The sequence below is a fragment of the Bubalus bubalis genome, chromosome 3, assembly GCF_019923935.1.
Source record: "Bubalus bubalis isolate 160015118507 breed Murrah chromosome 3, NDDB_SH_1, whole genome shotgun sequence".
Taxonomy (NCBI): Eukaryota; Metazoa; Chordata; class Mammalia; order Artiodactyla; family Bovidae; genus Bubalus; species Bubalus bubalis.
Window position 1 is genome coordinate 170,500,068 of NC_059159.1, and position 22,982 is coordinate 170,523,049.

At 44.9% G+C, this 22,982-nt stretch overlaps 1 protein-coding gene across 1 annotated transcript in view; it reads right to left on the reverse strand.

The window, feature by feature from the left end:
• The window catches only part of BRINP1 (BMP/retinoic acid inducible neural specific 1), a 200,040-nt gene that overhangs the window by 125,735 nt on the left and 51,323 nt on the right, over positions 1-22,982 (reverse strand). Inside the window, exon 2 of the mRNA XM_006061423.4 lies at positions 17,365-17,632. Within this exon, the coding sequence (XP_006061485.1) occupies positions 17,365-17,582 (218 nt within the window). The 5' untranslated portion in view covers positions 17,583-17,632. The remainder of the gene's footprint in view (positions 1-17,364; positions 17,633-22,982) is intronic.

Below are 22,982 nucleotides of genomic sequence, written 5' to 3' on the forward strand. Positions count from 1 at the left end.
TCCCACTAGCTGACCAAGTTAAAAATGCTCCCCCACTCTTTCTCCTATTTAACTTAGATCCACTGATTGGTCACTTAAAGTAGGGTCTTGCCAAGTCCTCCAGATCTTGAGTCTTCCCTCTCTTTCAACTTTCACATTCAAATATTGAAATTTCTGCCTCCTTGAAGTATCTCAAGTTATGATGTCATTCTATGACATTCTTGAAATGATGCAACAACAGAGATGGGAGAGAAAATAGTGGCTGCCAGGGGTTAGGGAGGATAGGGGAAAAAAGAGACGTGTGACTCTTCAGAGACAGCACAAGGGAAATCTGAGGGTGAGGAGAGTGCTCTGCGCCTTGATTGTGGTGCGGTTACCTGACTCTACACAAATGATAAAATGGCACAGACCACACACACAGGGTACCAAGGTCAAGGTCGTGGTTTTGATACGTACTTTAGATACATAAGATGTAATCACTGGAGGAAGCTGGGTGAAGCTTCCTTTCATTTCAAGATGCTCTCAAAGTCTCAAGATGGTGAAATGAGAAGAGTCATGTCCAACTCTTTGCGACCCCATGAATCACAGCCCGCAGGGCCTCCCTGTCCATCACCAACTCCCGGAGTTCACTCAGACTCAAGTCCATCGAGTACATGGGATCTCTCTAAACTGTCTCTGAAACTTCTTGCTAATCGATATTTTAAAATTTAAACCATTTAAAAGCAGATCTGAATCCCCACCAGCGCTACTTTAAGATGTTCGCCTCTCCCCCAGCGGTCACGGCCAGGCGCTCCATCTCCCTGCCGCGCTTTTCTGCCCCTTTCCCCACTCTCCCCATCAATGCTGTGTTGCCATCTTAGCAACAGTGATCTGTCTAAGATGATGACCCGAACATGCTTTGCCTCTGGGCAAAATCCTCTAAAGAGCTCCTCATGGTCCTTAGAACTCAGTTCCTGAATTGTGTGCCGAAACGCTGTGGAGTACCATGGCAAGTCATAGGAGCATAGCAGGGTCTTTTTTATGTTCAAGGGAAATGAGGGATACTTGATATTTGTTGGGCACCACAAAAACTACTATCCTGCGGGAGTTCACAGTTTCAACCTGAAAACACACTAACATTCCTTTCAGTAATGCCACATCTCTGTTAAGGTGCAATTCTAAAACTGCAGAAAAGTTCAGAATGACCAGGAAAGGAATGGTTTTATCGAACTACAACGGTTGAACAGTAGTGACCATGGTTATTTAAGGATAAAATAAAGATATTGTTCTTTTCTTAGGTTCCCATGTATTATTTTTCAAATGGCCACTAGACTTCAGTTCAGTTTAGTCGCTCAGTCGTGTCCAACTCTTTGCGACCCCATGAATCACAGCACGCCAGGCCTCCCTGTCCATCACCAACTCCCAGAGTTCACTCAGACTCACGTCCATCGAGTCAGTGATGCCATCCAGCCATCTCATCCTCTGTCGTCCCCCTTTTCTCCTGCCCCCAATCCCTCCCAGCATCAGAGTCTTTTCCAATGAGTCCACTCTTCACATGAGGTGGCCAAAGTACTGGAGTTTCAGCTTTAGCATCATTCCTTCCAAAGAAATCCCAGGGCTGATCTCCTTTTGAATGGACTGGATGGATCTCCTTGCAGTCCAAGGGACTCTCAAGAGTCTTCTCCAACACCACAGTTCAAAAGCATCAATTCTTCAGCGCTCAGCCTTCTTCACAGTCCAACTCTCGCATCCATACATGACCACAGGAAAAACCATAGCCACTAGACTTATAGGGACATGAATACTTCATTAGGCTGTTTGGATCTAATTACTTAATAAACAGAATTATTAGTATTTCTCTGATAGGGATATAAAATCACTGAGACTTTGAGAGCATCTTGAAATGAGAAAGTCTGGGAGTCATCACTTTAGGGTAAATAAAATTCAAAATACTTTATATAACATCCACAGGGCTTCCTGACCTGACCCCCTTCTGATTTCTTTGGCTTGAATTCTCACATTTTATTGAGAGAAAATGCTTTCTCACATGCTAACATTATCACTCACACTGAATTACCTGTAGGTTCCAGGACAAGTCTACCTCTTTCTGGATACTCCCTCAAAACACAGACACACACTCACACACACACCTATCACTATATATATATATATATATATATATATATATATATATTTTGCCTAAATCCCACCATCCAGATCTCACCTTTAAAAAATACTTCCTCTTTAAAGCCTTTTTTAATCTTGCAAGACCAACTTCAGCACCCTTTCTTTGCACTAATACTTGACTTGATGCTTCTTTTCCTTCATACTTCATATGAGGTAGCAATGTGGCTCCTCATTGTCTGTCTCTCCCCTATGTTCTGAGCTCCTGAGGGCATAGATCAATAATGCTTTGGTGCCAGCAGAAGCTAACACAGTCCCTGCACAGGGCACAGACTTAATGAATCCTTGCTGAATTCATGCACAAGTGAGCATTTCCTTCCCAAATCAGACAATCCCAGACCACTGAGCAATGCAGAGACTTCCATATCATTTATAGTCATCTCCTTTTTTTTTTTTTTTTTATCACACAAACCACACTCCTCTGTCAACATGGTAAAAACCAGGCGTCATACCAGAGTCACAGAGAGGCTGTCACAAGTGCTCAGGGATGGAGGCTGCTGGCCTTCTGTCAATAACAAGGCTGCAACTTGAGAATAAGCAAAGTTACCGTCACCACTGTGCACACCCCACCCTGAAACACTGCTGATTGCTATGAAGGTGCTCGGGTGGGAAGCCATCCCTGGGGTTCAGTGTCTCCTAAGTAATACACATCGAAGAGAACCTGGGAGGCACTGAGGAGATGAGTTGTTGCAGACTGCTCCCACCACCTGGGTTGATTAATAAATTCAGTTCAGTTCAGTTCAGTTCATTCGCTCAGTCGTGTCTGATTCTTTGCGACCCCATGAATCACAGCATGCCAGGCCTCCCTGTCTATCACCAACTCCCGGAGTTCACTCAGACTTATGTCCATCGGGTGATGCCACCCAGCCATCTCATCCTCTGTAGTCGCCTTCTCCTCATGCCCCCAATCCCTTCCAGCATCAGGGTCTTTTCTGATGAGTCAAATCTTCACATGAGGTGGCCAAAGTACTGGAGTTTCAGCTTTAGCATCATTCCTTCCAAAGAAATCCCAGGGCTGATCTCCTTCAGAATGGACTGGTTGGATCTCCTTGCAGTCCAAGGGACTCACAAGAGTCTTCTCCAGCACCACAGTTCAAAAGCACCAATTCTTCAGCGCTCAGCTTTCTTCACAGTCCAACTCTCACATCCATACATGACCACAGGAAAAACCATAGCTTTGACTAAACAGACCTTTGTTGGCAAAGTAATGTCTCTGCTTTTGAATATGCTATCTAGGTTGGTCATAACTTTCCTTCCAAGGAGTAAGCGTCTCTTAATTTCATGGCTGCAGTCACCATCTGCAGTGATTTTTGGAGCTCCCCAAAATAAAGTCTGACACTGTTTCCACTCTTTCCCCATCTATTTCCCATGAAGTGATGGGACCGGATGCCATGCTCTTCATTTTCTGAATGTTGAGCTTTAAGCCAACCTTTTCACTCTCCTCTTTCACTTTCATCAAGAGGCTTTTTAGTTCCTCTTCACTTTCTGCCATAAGGGTGGTGTCATCTGCATATCTGAGGTTATTGATATTTCTCCCGGCAATCTTGATTCCAGCTTGTGCTTCTTCCAGCCCAGCGTTTCTCATGATGTACTCCGCATATAAGTTAAATAAGCAGGGTGACAATATACAGCCTTGACGTACTCCTTTTCCTATTTGGAACCAGTCTGTTGTTCCATGTCCAGTTCTAACTGTTGCTTCCTGACCTGCATATAGGTTTCTCAAGAGGGAGGTCAGGTGGTCTGGTATTCCCATCTCTTTCAGAATTTCCCACAGTTTATTGTGATCCACACAGTCAAAGGCTTTGGCATAGTCAATAAAGCAGAAATAGAAGTTTTTCTGGAACTCTCTTGCTTTATTGATGATCCAGCAGCTGTTGGCAATTTGATCTCTGGTTCCTCTGCCTTTTCTAAATCCAGCTTGAACATCAGGAAGTTCACGGCTCACGTATTGCTGAAGCCTGGTTAATAAATTAGTTGCTTGCAAATCATGTTATGTGTACTTTTCTACAGGATGCTTTGCCAGTTTTCAGCCTCTGGATTCCTGCCACATGTGCCACGGGGCAGCACAATCTTCCTCTCTCTGGTCCTTTTTCTGTGGTTTCCTCCCAACAAGTGTCCTCTTAATATGAGGGTGGAGTATGCTGCCTTCCCAGGGCACCTGGGCTGGAGTGCATGCAGGTCAAGCATCCCGCTTAAGGTCAGAGGTCTCCTGCAAGCCTTCTCAGAGTCCTTAAGGATGCTCAGAGTCCAGGTGTGGGTGTACCTGGGGTTACCCAAGTTCAAATGGGTAACTTGCCAGACCACCTAACTGTCTCCTGAGAAAGCTGTATGCAGGTCAAGAAGCAACAGTTAGAACAAGACATGGAACAAAAGAACGGTTCAAAACTGGGAAAGGAGTACATCAAGGCTGTATATTGTCACCCTGCTTATAAGCAGAATACATCATGAGAAATGCCAGGCTGGATGAATCACAAGCTGGAAACAAGATTGCCCAGAGAAATATCAATAACCTCAGATATACAGATGATACTACCCTAATGGCAGAAAGTGAAGAGGGACTAAAAAGCCTCTTGATGAAGGTGAATAAGGAGAGTGAAAAAGTTGGCTTAAAACTCAACATTCAGAAAACTAAGATCATGGCATCTGGTCCCATCACTACATGGCAAATAGAGGGGTAAACAATGGAAACAGTGACAGACTTTATTTTCTTGGGCTCCAAAATCACTGTGGATGGTGACTGCAGCCATGAAATTAAAAGATGCTTGCTTCTTAGAAGAAAAGTTATGACAATCTAGATAGCTTATTAAAAAGCAGAGACATCACTTTGCCGACAACGGTCTGTATAGTTAAAGCTATGTTTTTTCCAGTAGTCATGTACAAATGTGAGAATTGGACCATAAAGAAGGCTGAGCATTTAAGAATTGATGCTTTTGAATTATGGTGCTGGAGAAGACTCTTGAGAGTCCCTTGAAATGCAAGGAGATCAAACCTGTCAATCCTCAAGGAAATCAGTCCTGAATATTCATTGAAAGGAGTGATGCTGAAGCTGCAATACTTTGGCCACCTGATGCGAAGAGAGAACTTATTGGAAAAGATCCTGATGCTGGGAAAGACTGAAGGCAGGAGGAGAAATGGGTGGCGACAGAGGACGAGATCATTGGATGGCATCACCAACTTGATGGACATGAGTTTGAGCAAGTTCTGGGAGAGAGTGAAGGACAGGGAAGCATTAAGTGCTGCAGCCCATGGGGTCACAAAGCACTGGACACGACCTGGCAACTGAACAACAGCAACAACTTGTCTTAGTTAATAATATTCAACACCTTGTTCTCTGGTGAACTGGATCACATATTATTTTCTTAACAACAATATGGAAAGCAGCCCCCTCCCCACCCCCACTTCACAAGTGGAGAAAATGAGGCTCGTAGAGTTTCAGTAATATGTCAGGATCTCACAGGTGGGAAGTGGCAGAGCTAGGATTGGAACAGAGGTCTGCTTGAGCCTAAGTAGACTTGCTCTTCATCACTAGGCTTTATAACGACTGTGCTAGGGCTCACGTCAGCTTAGACACTGACTTGCAGCTAGAAGTTTCCATCAAGGTTTGCAGAGATAAGTCAGGTGCATATGAAGGGTGGGATGCAAAGCCTTCCTCCAAGCCAGCTTGGGAAACCACTGCTAATGAGACCCAGGAATTCTCATGCCCAGAAGGAAGGCCTTGAGAGATAAAGAAACAGCCTTGAGGCAGAAGCGTGGGCATTCTGGCTCCTTTCATAAGAAACCCACAGATGTATCCAGCCGCTGGAGAACTCTACAGAAGAGAATGCTCCCTGCCACAGGGGGCTGAGAATGGAGCCAGAGCAGGGAAGCCTGGATGCAGCCAGCGAGGGCACTGCCTGACAGGAAGGTCCCAAGCAGCTTTGCTGATGGATCTTCATGGTGCTTGAGAGTTCATGAATTTCATCTCTTTTGCCTTTGTCTTGGCTCCACTGCCCTCTTCCTCTCCCTTGTATTTGCTGCCATAGCCCTCTAGTCCTTCTCTCTTACTCCCTGCCCCGCATTCCTCACAACGCAGCCTGAGCAATATTTCTCCATGTTGATCAGAGTGTGCCCGTCTCCCGTTCCAAACCCTCCACTGCTGTCCTGTCACCCCTCCCAGACAAGGCCCAGGATCTGACCTGAACACACAGCAACGTCTGCTTCTCAAACATTAGGTACAATTTTCCTCTGAACCAAAGTGTAACCAAAACATAGACGCAAAGTCAGTGCTGTTCAAACTGCAAGATACACCGCATTAGTGAAGGCTGAAATCAATGTAGTTGGTAGACACAAATATTTTTAAAAATAAATGAAGCAGAAAGGACTGAGTTATACTAGAACAGAATAGAAAATAGTACATCAAGATGTATTACATGGAGTAAGGTTAAGTACTTTTTTCATGAGTTTTCATTTCCATCATGTATCTTTTTATCTGTATGTCTGTTGAGTGTCAATGTAAAATTTATTTTTTTAGCAGGAGTAAGATCAAGGAATGTAAGAATGAAACAAACAAAAAATACTGCTCTAAAGAGATGTACTAGTACTCTGACAATTAGAGTTTGATGGTTGTCTGAAATCAATTTGCCATCCTAAATTCCTTTCATTGTTGGCTCCAAGCTGCTATCCCAGCACTATTTCTTATCATCACTACAGAAGTACCCACTTTATCCATGGAGGAAACGTTCCAAGACCTCCAGTGGATGTCTGAAACCATGCTTGGTACTGAACACTATATATACTATATATGTTTTTCCTATACATACATACCTTCGATAAAACTGGGTACATAAATCAGGCACAGTAAGGAATTAACAAGAGTACCTAATAATAAATAGAATAATTATAACAATATACTGTGATAAAGTTATGCAAATACGATTCCTCCCCCTCACCTTCCTTTCTCTACAAACACCTTATGATACAAATGTAATGCCTTTTCGACCTTAATTAAGGTCTTATCATTTAATTTTGGCCATAACTTTTGCAGTCTGAGCTGTGGCAGCGAAGCTAGCATGAATTTCTTGTTCCCTCTTCACAATTTCACGGAAAGAAGAGATTCATTCTTACCAGAGATCTTAGCAACCTCAGCATACAATTTTTTTCTTTCCTTATTAAGTGGAGCACTCTCACCTTTTCGCTTAAAGGAAGCACTTTTCCGTTTCTCTCTGGCATATCTGAATTGCCAGCATCACTACTCTGGCGCTTTGGGGATATTATTAAATAAAGTAAGGGCTACTTGAATACCACCACTGACATCCCGGGACACTTGATTTGGAAATCAGTGTGGCTGCTGACTAATGGCAGGAGGAGATACATGGGACAAAGGGGTGATTCAGGTCCTGGGAGGGACAGAGCTGGACAGTGTGAGAGTTCATCACGCTACTCAGAATGGGGGGCATTGTAAAACGTTGGAACTGTTTATTCCTGGAATTGTCCATTTACTACTTCTGGACAGCGGTGGAGTGTAACTGAAACCACAGAAACCAAAGCCTTGGCTAAGAGCAGACTACTATACTACTCAAAACACACACACACACACTTCCAGGCTTTCTTCTACCTCCTTGCCTTTGCAGGCGCTACTTCACCTACCTGGGCTGCTTTCTCGCCACCACCTTCTCACAAAGCCCTAATTCTCCTCGAAGCCTGAGTCCAATAGGATGACCCCCTAGATTTGTCTCTCCCTGCCCCATCCTTTCCCACATTCATGATCTCTATGCCAAGGGACGTTCCCTTCCCACCGCAAACACAGTTCTAAGCGTACTGATCAGTCGCAGAACTCAGCATCTGGCATTGTGGTTATCTGCCCAACAGTCAATTCTCCCCAAGAGAGTTTTGAGTTCCTGTGGTCAGGGATTCAGTCTTTCCCTATCCCCAGGCAACTGTTGTAGGGACTGGTCAGCAGGAATTTGGAGATCAGTAAACATTTTTCAAATGAATGAATGAGTGGCAGGTGCTACAGATCACAGATCCAGTCCTCCTCTGCCTGGCCAAGATTTGGGGGATAGAGTCTGGGATATAGAGTCTGCAGCCCCAAGGGCTTGCCTTCATTCTAGTCATCATAATCGCCATATCTATGTCAGTTAGAGACTCCATGTCAGTCTGCCCTCTGCAAGGACGTGTGTAAAAGCCAATCCATTTTCAGAGATGGCTCCTGACTGAAGCTGGACAATTGCTCTGCAGAGATTGCAGCAAACGAAGCCTAGCAGTTCACAGAAGTTGGTTCAGTAATGGAATGGGAGCAAGGAGTACTGCAAAGGTACCAATTTGGTAGCAATAAAGCTATTGGGCTTGGAAGTGGAAGATCAATTTTAAATAATCAACACAGAAGATTATCTCTGAATTGACACCAAGTGGCCCAGGAGATGTTTGCTGATTATCCCCCACCTTATCCCTCCCTATTCAGGGAGAGCTTGAACTGAAACTTGGATTAAATGAGGGATAAGGTGGGGGAAAGGGCATAGGGTATTGATTCTCACCAGTGATGCCAACCTCTAAGTGGCTGAAATTGACAACGACAAATGTGGGACACCATCCCAGTTTCATCTTCTTTTGAGCCCACTTGGCATGCTCTTAAAAAAAAAGGATCTCTGAATGCACTTTTCCAAGTTGTTTTTTTTATGACTCAGGCCAGATGTATCTGAGCCTGACAGTGGTGCCTAAACACCCTACCTCCTAAGGGACACCATCATCAGAGGAGAAACTCACTGAATGCCCCAGAACTCCTGGAGGAATGGAGGCTGTCTATTTCTGAAGTGGAAGTTTCCCTTAAATGATGCCTCTCTACAGCAGGAAGCAAAAATCAATTGACCTTCTTTAATGCATCAATTGCCACCCTGATCTGAGGTCATGTCTAAAAACGTGGAAAAAGTCCCTTACCTGGTGCCTATATTTCAACCATTCCAACCTAAATTCATGATGACTGAAATCTAAAAACATTCATTCTAAAATCCTTCCCACCATTACTTTTCCTTTTTTTTTCCTAAAAATATCTGCTCGAGAGCAAAGGTTCTCAACGTCTCTGTTACAGGCATTGTGAGCCAGACAACTCTTCGCTGCAGAGAGCCATCTCTCCCTTGGAGGGTGTACAGCAGCATCCCTGATCTCTGGCCTCTATGCACCAGACGCCAGCAGCAACCCCACACCACCAACGGTGATGACCAAGAATGCCTGCTGGCACTTCTGAATGTCCCGTTAGGAAGCCAAATCACGCCTAGGTTGGTGGTTCTCACGTCTGTCCTAGACCAATTATAAACCCAAGTATCTTAAGAGGGACCCGGGCGTGGGAATTTTTTAAAAGCTTTGCAAATGATTATGATGTGTAGCCACTTCTTTGCGTATTAAACCGAGGCTTCACCTTCCTGTGTAATTGTGGCTCTGGCCTCTGCTGAAATGTTCACATCCCTTCCACAGGGTGGAATGCCAAATGTAGGAACAAGAAATAGCAGTGCAAGAATTTAAAAAATGAGAAAGAGGAGGGGAAAATTAGATGTACTTGTGACAGGAAAACTGAAGCTGTTCATTTTTTTTTTTTTTTTTTTTAATTATAAACCAGGAAGTAGATGTAGACCAAAGTGTTCAAAGACAAAGCCCAACAGGTCGGGTGGCTTCCTCAGTGGGGTGCCGGCACCTCAGTCGGGTGCTCCGTGAACTGACGGGTGTCACTTCAGCTGGCTGTGACACAGGCTTCTGTCCAGGGAAACAGCCCAAGCTGCCAAAGCCAGCCAGAGCCAGTGGCTCTTTAAGCCCGCTCACTCGAACTTCAGTCTCTCTGAGAAAGAGGCTGCAGGGCCAAAGAGGTTTGGTTAAACACTGTTAAACAGTCTGGGAAAGATCTTGAAAAGCCCTGTGGTCAGGAAGCCTATATAACTTTGTTCGGTTTTCCAAACAAACATATTTATGTCATCTGGGAGGCCGCATAGCATGGTTCGACACACAGGATCTGGAATCTGCTTGCTGCTGATACAGCCTACTCTTGGACAAGTTATGCAAATGTAAATGCCTAAGCACAGGATTGCTACGAGCACCGATCTGTGGCAATGATTTGTACACTGTGTGTCCGCGCTAGACGTGGGCACACACGCTTTCAGTGCTGTCCGTGTGCTCATTCGTTTCCCACTCTTTGCGACCCCATGGACTGTAGCCCGACAGGCTCCTCTGTCCATGGAATTTTCCAGGCAAGAACACTGGAGCCTGTGCTGTTTCCTACTCCAGGGGGTCTTTAAGACCCAAGGATTGAGCTCACATTTCCTGTGTCTCCTGGATTGGCAGGAGACTCTACCACTGTGCCATGTGGGAAGCCCAAAGTTAGCAACTGACTTACTCTTATCACTGTTTTTATTATTATTTATTTGACTATGGATTATTTTTTCCCCAGAAAATGCCTTTTAAAATCACACTGAACCCCAGTTCCATGTGAGAAATGCTGATTTAGACTAATCTGGAGCCACTCTAATAGAAATACAACCCTTGGACCACGTGATACCAAGACTGTATCTGGAATCCAGAGGTTGGGGGTCTCCTTTCAATCAGAAGCATCCTAAGTGGTGCCATCGTGGACTTTGCCCTCACCATCCCTTGTCTGTAAACTCCTCGAAAGGAGAGACCTGTCTACCTCACATATCATCAACTCCCCAGGGTATGGCGTTTGGCAAACCTTGGTGCCCAATACATACTCTTGAATGATTTCTGGACAAAGACCACAGCTCATTCATCTCAGCAGAACCATCCACCCAGCCCCAGCTCCATTCACTGAGTGAAGCAGCTTTTCCAGAAAGCCTACTAGAGACATTTTCATGAAATACATGAAGCAACCATTAAGATGGTGAATTAGAATGACAATTCATCCAACTCTGATAAATGAGCAAGACGGCTGGGCAATCAGACCTGGTTTACAACGACTTGATTTACATTCAAGTTTCAGGTACTTACTTAAGGCTCAAAGGAAGGTACACCATAAGCCACAAACCACTTGCTCTGAAACCTGTAGGGAAAGCCACTCATTATGAAACCACGTCTGTGGCAGAGTGGCCACCACTATCAGTGGCCCCCTCCCCTGCCTTGACCCTCCCAGGCCAAAGCTTACAAAGGGCACCACAATCTTCCTTTCAAATCCACCTGTGAAATAACTGCCAAATTTACAGCAACTACTCACAATCTCAAAATCAAGAAAAGATAAACAGAAAAATACAATGCAAAGAGACAGTGGAACACAGGAAACACTCTTTGGACAAAACTGACTTTTAAATTACCAAGACGGAAGGTGGAAGGGAGGTTCAAAAGGGAGGGGACATATATATATACCTATGGCTGATTCATGTTGATAGATGGCAGAAACCAACACAATATTGTAAAGCAACCATACTCCAATTGAAAATTAATTAATTAAAAAATAATTACCACGAGAAGAAATCATTTCTAGCAATACCACCAGCTGTCTGATGTAGCTCCTGCAACATTCCAAGGTCTTCATGACTGATCCCTGAATTATTTCCAGCCACAACTACATAAAGCATTTAATATTATCTCCATTTTACAAATGAGAAAATTGAGTCTCGAAGAGGTTGCAACTTGTCTGTGGTTAAAGGAAGTCTCTGGGTCTTTGGTCATATGCTAGGGAACTAAGAACTAAAAGAGGGTTATGACTCCCAACTTGTGGAGTCTCAGAAGCCTATTTTGATTTCTAGCTTTGCCACTTGCCCGGTGAGTGATGTGGACAATCTCCTTACCCTCCTGATGACTTCCTGTTCTCATTTGTAATATGCTGCTATTTCCCTCACAGAACGAAGGTGAGTATTTAACAACTAATATATGTATGGGCTTCCCAGAAAGTGAAACTGAATGATTGTCTTAGAATGATGATTTCAAACATTAATGAAAAAATTTCCCAGATACAAGAAAATTTAAATTTTACAAAGCATCTCACACCAGGTTCATCTCATTTGACTTCATAGGTAGGACAGACATCATCATCGCTTTCTACAGAGGAGAATATTGAGTATCTGAGTGGTTACTTATTCATACCTCTCCATGGAATGGTAACTGCTTGCTTATTCACTTTTTCCTGTCAGTCTTCCACCCCAAACTCTGAGCTTGGTGAAGGAGTGAATGTACACTGCAGGTTGTGGGATGTGTGTGTGTGTGTGTGTGTGCGAGCTTTGTTGTTGTGGGATGTGTGTGTGTGTGTGTATGTGAGTTTTGCTGTTGTGGGATGTGTGTGTGTGTGTGTGTGTGTGTGAGCTTTGCTGTTGTGGGATGTGTGTGTGTGTGTGTGTGTCTGTGAGCTTTGCTGTTATGGGGTGTGTGTGTGTGTCTGTGAGTTTTGCTGTTGTGAGGTGTGTGTGTGTGTGTGTGAGCTTTGTTGTTATAGGGTGTGTGTGTGTCTGTGAGCTTTGCTGTTGTGGGATGTGTGTGTGTGTGTGCACGCGAGCTGTGCTATTGTGGGATGTGTGTGTGTGTGCACAAGCTTTGCTGTTGTGGGGGGTGTGTGTGTGTGTGTGTCTGTGAGCTTTGCTGTTATAGGGTATGTGTGTGTGTGTGTATGTGTGTGAGCTTTGCTGTTGTGGGGTGTGTGTGTGTGTGTGTGAGCTTTGCTGTTGTGGGATGTGTGTGTGTGTGTGTGTCTGTGAGCTTTGCTGTTATGGGGTATGTGTGTGTGTGTGTGTATGTGTGTGAGCTTTGCTGTTGTGGGATGTGTGTGTGTGTGTGTGTGAGCTTTGCTGTTGTGGGATGTGTGTGTGTGTGTGTGAGCTTTGCTGTTGTGGGATGTGTGTGTGTGTGTCTATGAGCTTTGCTGTTGTGGGTGTGTGTGCGTGTGTGTGTGTGTCTGTGAGCTTTGCTGTTATGGGGTATGTGTGTGTGTGTGTATGTGTGTGAGCTTTGCTGTTGTGGGATGTGTGTGTGTGTGTGTGTGAGCTTTGCTGTTGTGGGATGTGTGTGTGTGTGTGTCTGTGAGCTTTGCTGTTATGGGGTATGTGTGTGTGTGTGTATGTGTGTGAGCTTTGCTGTTGTGGGATGTGTGTGTGTGTGTGTGAGCTTTGCTGTTGTGGGATGTGTGTGTGTGTGCTTTGCTGTTGTGGGATGTGTGTGTGTGTGTGAGAGCTTTGCTGTTGTGGGATGCGTGTGTGTGTGTGTGTGCGCGAGCTTTGTTATTGTGGGATGTGTGTGCGTGTGTCTATGAGCTTTGCTGTTGTGAGATGTGTGTGTGTGTGTGTGTGTTTGTGAGCTTTGCTGTTATGGGGTATATGTGTGTGTGTGTGTGTGTGTGTCTGTGAGCTTTGCTGTTGTGGGGTATATGTGTGTGTGTGTGTGTGAGCTTTGCTGTTATGGGGTATATGTGTGTGTGTGTGTGTGTATGTGTGTGTCTGTGAGCTTTGCTGTTGTGGGATGTGTGTGTGTGTTTGTGAGCTTTGCTGTTATGGGGTATATGTGTGTGTGTGTGTGTGTGTCTGTGAGCTTTGCTGTTATGGGGTATATGTGTGTGTGTGTGTGTGTGTGTGAGCTTTGCTGTTATGGGGTATATGTGTGTGTATGTGTGTGTGTGTGAGTGTGAGCTTTGCTGTTGTGGGATGTGGGTGTGTGTGTGTGTATGAGCTTTGCTATTGTGGGATGTGTGTGTGTGTCTATGAGCTTTGCTGTTGTGAGATGTGTGTGTGTGTGTGTGTGTGCACAAGCTTTGCTGTTGTGGGGGGTGTGTGTGTGTGTATGTGTTTGTGTGTGTTTGTGAGCTTTGCTGTTATGGGGTATATGTGTGTGTGTATGTGTGTGAGCTTTGCTGTTGTGGGATGTGTGTGTGTGTGCACAAGCTTTGCTGTTGTGGGATGTGTGTGTTTGTGTGTGTTTGTGAGCTTTGCTGTTATGGGGTATATGTGTGTGTGTGTGTGTGAGCTTTGCTGTTGTGGGATGTGTGTGTGTGTGCACAAGCTTTGCTGTTGTGGGATGTGTGTGTTTGTGTGTATTTGTGAGCTTTGCTGTTATGGGGTATGTGTGTGTGTGTGTGTTTGTGTGTGTTTGTGAGCTTTGCTGTTATGGGGTATATGTGTGTGTGTGTCTGTGAGCTTTACTGTTGTGGGATGTGTGTGTGTGTGTGTGTGTCTGTGAGCTTTGCTGTTGTGGGATGTGTGTGTGTGTGTGTGTGTGTGTGTGTCTGTGAGCTTTGCTGTTGTGGGATGTGTGTGTGTGTGTGTGTGTGTGTGTCTGTGAGCTTTGCTGTTGTGGGATGTGTGTGTGTGTCTGTGAGCTTTGCTGTTGTGGGATGTGTGTGTGTGTCTGTGAGCTTTGCTGTTGTGGCATGTGTGTGTGTGTGTGTGTGTGTGTCTGTGAGCTTTGCTGTTGTGGGATGTGTGTGTGTGTGTGTGTGTGTGTGTCTGTGAGCTTTGCTGTTGTGGGATGTGTGTGTGTGTGCAAGCTTTGCTGTTTTCTGTTGATCATCTCTGTATTACCAAACCATAGCATGACTTACAGAATACAATTGATGTTAAAGTCTAGAGGACTAGACAGAAGCATGAGTGAATGAGGCATGAACATATGTGCCCAGAATGAAGAAAGTGGGTCCAAAATAAACAAAACTTGAATCTGCAGGCTCCAAGTCCAGAGCCCTCTCCAATCTCCCATGGTACTGCCAAATGACAACATTTCCTGGAGTCACGGAATTTCAGAGAAGGGAAGGACCTTGGAGATCATCTTAGTGAACACTCCCATTTTACAGATGAAAAAGCAGAAACTCAGAGAAGTTCCATTTCTTGGCCAAAATCATACCTGGGGAGGTGGGTGGGCTGAGCCAGCACCCAGGTCCTCTGCCTCTAGGATGGAGGATGCTACCGCTGTGCACTGGCAGATTCAAGAGCAGAAAACTCCCCAGCCTCGTGTCAGCTCATACTTAGAGTGACAGAGTAGGAACCTTGTGCACCCAAACAACTGTGTGTGCACAGATTATAGCTCAGCTTGTGAAGCCACAGGAGCGAGGACTTCTGCTGGGATTTAATTTGAAAGGCTCTCATCATTGCCAGTGGCGCTGACTCCCCACCAGGATGCCATGGGCTGAAGTCACCCTCTGTCTGCATATGCATGAGGATGCAGATGGCCTTAACCCTTCTCCTCACTTACGTTTAAGTGAGGAGAAGCTCTCAGGTCACCCTGGGTTCCAGCCTGGATTCTAGGGTCGGGCAGACTGGACAAAGCTTGAGGTCTAGGACATTTCAGAGAGGCTGGCTCTGTAGCCTCAGACAAGATGGCACAAGCTGGAAGAAAAGTCTTTCTTTCATGATGCAAACATCAAGTTTCTAATGTGCGGTGTCCATGTTAGCACACGGGGAGACACGGGGAATCACCTGCGAACGTACTTTAGTGCCCCAACAAAGCAGTGAAGAGAAAACATCAATTGGCAACAGCCCCAGTGAGCACATCCGGGCTGGTTTTGTTCTGGTCTAGAAGAGCACACAGACCTCTGGGTGTCTATCTGCATGTGTGTCCAGATGAAGATCACAAGAGGAGCCTCACCCACTCTTTGCACGTAATAGTCTCCCAAATCGTTGTTTATCATCTCCCAAATATGCCTATCCTGCGCTTTTTCTTTTGCAGCATTTACACTGTGTGTGTGTGTGTGTGTGTGTGTGTGTTCGTGTGTCTAACTAATGTGCTCTTTTGAGTGCACGGTCCTTGTTTGCTTTACTCACCACTGTGTCATCCGCCTTAAACACAGTTTCTGGGCCTCTAGCTGGTGCTTATTAATTATGTGAGGATTAAATAAAGGAAGAAAGAAATAACTAGATGACCAGGGGCCTGACTTCTGGATTTAAACTCCATCATTTAATTAACCACGTGACCTTGGTTCAATCTTATATATTTAATTTCAGAGCTTTTGGAAAGCATCTTAGAAGCCAGCTCATTGGATGACTGCAGACTTTTATTTGAGCAGTGGAATCCAAACAAAAGCAGAGGTGAAATCTAGACGCGGGGGCAGATGTAAACTTTCTCTCATTAAGGGCCAACTTTGAAACGCAGATTTGAACATTCAGCACAGAGTCACAGCCATCTGCAGCTGGTGGCAGATTCATGAATCACCCATGACACACGATCCTCAAAGGAGACGTGCCCACGTTCATGTCAAATACATAGTGGACACAAGGCCTGAATTCAGGGCTTCCCAGCTGCAGGGGAGTATCTTTCCTCCACCATGCACGCGTCCTCGGTCTCCTGCTTGACGTGGCCCAGAAGTGTTAGACCCTGCCTTTCTTCCTTGATCTTAAAGACTCCAGCTCTAGAGAGTTTTCTGCACTCTTCAATTTATTTTAGTCCACAACATTTTTTTGTGTGCTTACGATACAAGGCAGAAAAAAAAAAAAATCACTCTGGGGATCCAGAAATGAATTAAATGTAAGGCCTGGCCTCATGGAGTTTCCAGTTAGGTGAGAAAGAAATACAAGAATGCACTCCAACTCCAAATGGTTGACAACTAAATAGGCATAAGCATAGAGAGCTGTGGAAATATCAAAGAAAGACTGATCAAGTGGGATGCGGAGCGTCTATAAGATGGTTTCAAAGGAGAAGAACTTTGGGCTAAGTCCTTTGGGAATGAGTAGGATTCCAACAGGCCAAAGACCAGTTCAGACTTGCTCAAGAAAGAGTTATTCACTGAGTGTCCCTATTTGTTTCCAAATGTATGAATATGTTTGGGTAAGATATCTGGTATATTACTAGTATCTGTAAAACACCACAGCCTACACCTGATGTAACTGACTAGACTGACTAGAATTATGTGACTGTGGAGACACATAAACAAGGGTTTGAACCCTAATCCTACCACTCACTGTGTGACTTTGGAGAAGTTATTTCACCTAGTGAAAGCCCAGGTACCCCTTCTATATAAAGTGGAGAAGATACACAGATGCTCTCTCTGATGTTGCTGTAAGGTTTAAATGAGAGGATGCCTACAAAGTACTAAGCACTAGGCCCAGTGCACATTCAGTACTCAAAAATATACTACTCTTACTCGTCACTGACAATCCCTTGCACATTGTAATAAAACAGATGAATGAATAAACAGAAAAATAAATAAATTAATACATAATGAGCAAGTATTTAGCAGTCTTGGCCCAGATACTCCTCCACACCACAAGGCCCATGCCAAAGCATGATCCTCCAAAGCGCTCAATGAATAAAAGGCAAGGGTGAGCTCAGCCCAGCTCTTACCTGTATATTTTATATCTGGTTGTAAATCCTTGACGGTGTCTTTCCACAAAGGATAGGTAGCTCCTGGAGTGGTGGAAAGGCCCCCTGTCTGAAATAAGCCAATCAAATTCCTTGGAGACATGTTGGTCTGTTGCAGCTGGTTCCTGGTGGGAGGGCTGCACTGAGATACGGCCCCATACAAACAGGAAGTAGAGGAGCTCAACAAACCTCCAGTTCATGCTTTTCTGCCGGCCTTTTTCCTCTCATTCTTGCTCCATTCTGTGGAGTCCTGTGAAGAAAGGAATAGAAAAGAGAAAGAAAGAGGAAGAGAGAGAGAGGGAGAGGAAAGGTGGGGAGGGGAAGCAAAAACATACAGAAAAGAGAGAGAGAGAGAGAGACAAAGGAAAAGATTTTTTAATGCTTTTTAACATGATTTCATCATAATACTTCACATCAGAAGACTGGGTCAGGGTTTACGAAGATCAGTGCAGTTTCTGCTTAAGAGTGTGGCATCTATGGCCATCTGGGCTCGCACTCCTGATTTGCTGTTCACATGTGGTGTGGACATGTACGAACATGTACAAACTGCTTTGTCTCTTAGATATGCAGTTTCCTCATCTGTAAAACGGAGGCCGGGCTTAAGCATCTGTAACTTGGCACCTGGCACATTGAAGGTATTCAAGGCGTATGGGTTGACGGCAAGAGTGAAATGAATGACTGCAGAAACAGTTTCCTCCGGCCAGGAGGGGACTTGGAGAACTTCAGTATCTGCCCTGCCTGCTATCTTCACAAACAGCCTGCATCTCCTAGCAGGGATACAGTAAGCGGGAACACATTTCTCTCCTCTCCCACAGACATGCACCCATGAACACATGCTTTGCTTTCGCATCATCAGTTGACAGACTGCACAAAGGCTTGGGATGCATCATGATCACGACTATCCAGGACGGATACCTTACAGATGGAGAGTTTATGGAGCTCATCAGAAGCCCTTCTACAGTGCTCAGCGGAATGTCTCCTTCACCCCAAAGAAGCATAGCCAGAGAATCCACCTGTCAGTGTCTCTGAGCCTCAAGGTTATCTTGTGTTCAGAAGGGGAGCAAAAGGCCAAGGAACTAGTGGGGTCTTGCCGCCTCTTCCTTGGGTGGTAGCACAGGCTGAAAGAAGCACAAGCTGGAATCAAGATTGCCGGGAGAAATATCAATAACCTCAGATATGCAGATGACACCACCCTTATGCCAGAAAGTGAAGAACTAAAAAGCCTCTTGATGAAGGTGAAAGAGGAGATTGAAAATCTGGCTTAAAACTCAACATTCAGAAAACAAAGATCATGGCATCCGGTCCCATCACTTCATGGGAAATAGATGGGGAAACAGTGGAAACAGTGTCAGACTTTATTTTTGGGGGCTCCAAAATCACTGCAGATGGTGACTGCAGCCATGAAATTAAAAGACGCTTACTTCTTGGAAGGAAAGTTATGACCAACCTAGATAGCATATTCAAAAGCAGAGACATTACTTTGCCAACAAAGGTTTGTCTAGTCAAGGCTATGGTTTTTCCAGTGGTCACGTATGGATGTGAGAGTTGGACTGTGAAGAAGGCTGAGTGCCGAAGAATTGATGCTTTTTAACTGTGGTGTTGGAGAAGACTCTTGAGAGTCCCTTGGACTGCAAGGATATCCAACCAGTCCATTCTAAAGGAGATCAGCCCTGGGTGTTCTTTGGAAGGAATGATGCTAAAGCTGAAACTCCAGTACTTTGGGCACCTCATGTGAACACTTAACTCATTGGAAAAGACTCTGATGCTGGGAGGGATTGGAGGCAGGAGGAGAAGGGGACGACAGAGGATGAGATGGCTGGATGGCATCACTGACTTGATGGACGTGAGTCTGAGTGAACTCCGGGAGTTGGTGATGGACAGGGAGGCCTGGCATGCTGCGATTCATGGGGTCGCAGAGTCGGACACGACTGAGTGACTGAACTGAACTGAGCACAGCACAGGGGCACCATGTTGGAGAAATGCTTAAGGGAGGACTTAGGTAGGGGCTCCTTGTAGGGAGAAAGGAAGGGGAACCACTAGACCATGCCTGGACTTGGGCAAATTTACAAGTTTTCTTTTTATTGTCACATCATCATTCTACCTGCTAGCTTGACATTATTCTGTCTGTGTCCTTCACCCCACTTATCCTAGAAGAGCTCATCTTACTCTACACTGAAAGGCAGCTTGGAGTGCAGGCTCTGCCAGTTATAAACAGTGTATATTCAGGCAAGTGACTTCATTTCTCTGAGCCTCAGTTTCTCTGTCTATAAAATGTAGTCAGCAATAGCACTTGTATCCAGAACTAGAGTGAAAATGAAATTACGCCATTTACGTCAAGTGCCCCATGCAGCACCTGACTTTTTTAAGAAAGTGCTCAACAAATGGCATCAGGGATGACGAAGATGCGGGTGATGATAAACACTAATGTTGACGATGTCCGGCTACCCTCTGCTGGAGCGTCTTTGCTCCTGTGGCCTCCCCTACCATGCCAAGTCCTATTTATTCTTTACTAGCCAGCTGAGGCCAGGTCCTCAAGGGCCATTCCTTTTTCTATCCCTCTCAAAAGCTGTTAGCTGTTCCTTTCCTTCAGTTCCTGTTGTTCACTTATATAACTGTATGTTAGTATTTACTATCTTTTATTGTACTGATTTGTCTCTGTGTCCATCGTCTTGCTCATGGGGTTGCAATGCAAGTCTTTAACCAGCAAGAATCTTTAAAAGACTGTTTCTACACAAGGCTGGCTGTGTGACTCTGGACAGTCATAGCCTCTATCTAGATCTCAGATTTTTATGTCTACCATTTAAAAACCTTGCCAGGACAAAACCATTTTATCGAGTGGAAAACCATGTAAAAACATGAAGAAATATGATCCCTTATTGGTCTACTCTTCTAGCTGAAAATGGGAAGAAAGTCAAGCTAAGAAAGAGAGAAAAGCAAAAGGAGAAAGATGTGAATTTCCAATCCAATTGGCTACGACCCTCTGTAGTCTGATTGCGCCATTCTATTACGAGTGGCTACAGAAGTCTACTTGGCACCACAGGCCCCAGCTGTCAGGGGCAAAGGAGAGAGGCCTGTGAGCAGACGAGTGGGCTGGCAGAAGCTGTGGCAGCAAGTTTTGTTCAGAACCTAAAACAAAGCCGCCCATGTGGAATGCAGAACTATAACAGCTCCAGCTGCCAAAGCTGTCTGCTGGAGGCCACCTGAGTGGCAAGCAGGGGGTGGAGGCGATTGTTCAGAGATCCTGGCTGGGAGCTACAACACACAGAAATCACAGCGTGTCACCCACCCAGTGCTTCTGCACGGCTTCTGTTGTGAATGGGTGCGGGCTGGGCACCAACGAGAATGCCTGGCTGTTAGACTGTCTGCAAGGAAACAGGATTCAGAACATTGCAGCTTTTAAAAGTGAAACAAGGCTAGACAAGGAAATAGCAGCATGTGTATATGTGTGTGTGTGCAAGACCTCAGCCCTGAGACCTAGAATTTACAGAAATTGGGATGATCTAATTTAATGCTTCCCTTCTGGCAGCCTTTTGTCCCATAGGGGACATCTTCAATTGTCACAACGGAGGGGACACTCCTGGTATCTGGCAGGTAAAAGCCAGGGGCTGGTAAACATCCTACAGCCCCTCCCCCCACCACAAAGAAAACCACACCGAAAACGTCAGCAGTGCAGATGTTGATAGATCCTGCTCTAGCCAACTCCTTACAGGATCACCACTGAGCAGCTGACTGGGCCAGACTCCTGTCTTCCGGCTCCTGGTTTTCAAGCTGCCATGTGTCTTGGCAGGATGGTGAGCCGAGACAATTCAGTAGCTGTGTCTGAACCTCCTATGTAGCTGGGGACTATGGTACAATCTACACCTCCGCAAGCACAGGTGAGTGCTTCGTGGAAGAAGTCTGAGTATCTTTCTGTTGGCTCAGAAAAATCACGATAATTCACAGAACTCTAAAAACGATAATGAAAGTTTCTAGAAGGTGCATTTGAATAGAAATGGACGTTTTATTAGCTAAGGACAAGGATTACTATGTGTGCTACTTAAATATTGTCTTATCATGACAGACACAGTGATTCTTATTCTGTAAATAAGCCCAAATTAGCATCAACTGTATTAGAGACTTGGGTTAATATAAGGGCCCCAAGTTTGATATTTATGGAGCATCTGTTGTGTACTTGGATCTAAAAAAAAAAATGTCTGTTATCTTGGTAGTAGCTAAAGCATTCAGTACAGACTAGAGGTTAACAAAGGTTTCTTCCTTGAGATGGATGTTGTTGTTGTTGTTCAGTTAGTAAGCTGTGTCCAACCCTGTGACCTCATGGACTGCAGCACGCCAAGTTCCTCTGTTCCTCTCTGTCTTCAGAAGTTTGCCCAAGTCCATGTCCATTGAGTTGGAAATGCTATCTAACCATCTCATCCTCTGCTGCCCTCTTCTCCTTTTGCCTTCAATCTTTCCCAGAATCAGGGTCTTTTCCAATGAGTCAGCTCTTCACATCAGGTGGCCAAAGTATTGGAAATTCAGTTTTACCAACAGCCCTTCCAATGAATGTTCAGGGTTGAATTCCTTTGGGAATGACTGGTTTGATCTCTTTGCAGTCCAAGTGATTCTCAAGAGATGGGTACAGCTCTCCCATTAACAAATGAGCTCCTTGGGACTTGGAGACATTAAATAGCTTTAATAAGCTCACAAGTCCTGTTTTTCAGGAATCTAACTCATGTATTAATATATCTGATTACAAGTATGTACAGTTTCCAATATAACCCTACCCTCCCCAGATCAGATGAGATCAGATCAGTTGCTCAGTTGTTTCCAACTCTTTGCGACCCCATGAATCTCAGCACACCAGGCCTCCCTGTCCATCACAGACTCCCGGAGTTCACTGAGACTCACATCCATCCAGTCAGTGATGCCATCCAGCCATCTCATCTTCTGTCGTCCCCTTCTGCTCTTGCCCCCAATCCCTCCCAGCATCAGAGTCTTTTCCAATGAGTCAACTCTTCGCATGAGGTAGCCAAAGTACTGGAGTTTCAGCTTTAGCATCATTCCTTCCAAAGAACACCCAGGACTGATCTCCTTCAGAATGGACTGGATGGATCTCCTTGCAGGCCAAGGGACTCTCAAGAGTCTTCTCCAACACCACAGTGCAAAAGCATCAATTCTTCGGTGCTCAGCCTTCTTCACAGTCCAACTCTCACATCCATACATGACCACTGGAAAAACCATAGCCTTGACTAGACGGACCTTTGTTGGCAAAGTAATGTCTCTGCTTTTGAATATGCTATCTAGGTTGGTCATAACTTTCCTTCCAAGGAGTAAGCGTCTCTTAGTTTCATGGCTGCAGTCACCATCTGCAGTGATTTTGAAGCCCAAAAAAATAAAGTCTGACACTGTTTCCGCTGTTTCCCCATCTATTTCCCATGAAGTGATGGGACTAGATGCCATGATCTTCGTTTTCTGAATGTTGAGCTTTAAGCCAACTTTTTCACTCTCCACTTTCACTTTCATCAAGAGGCTTTTGAGTTCCTCTTCACTTTCTGCCATAAGGGTGGTGTCATCTGCATATCTGAGGTTATTGATATTTCTCCCAGCAATCTTGATTCCAG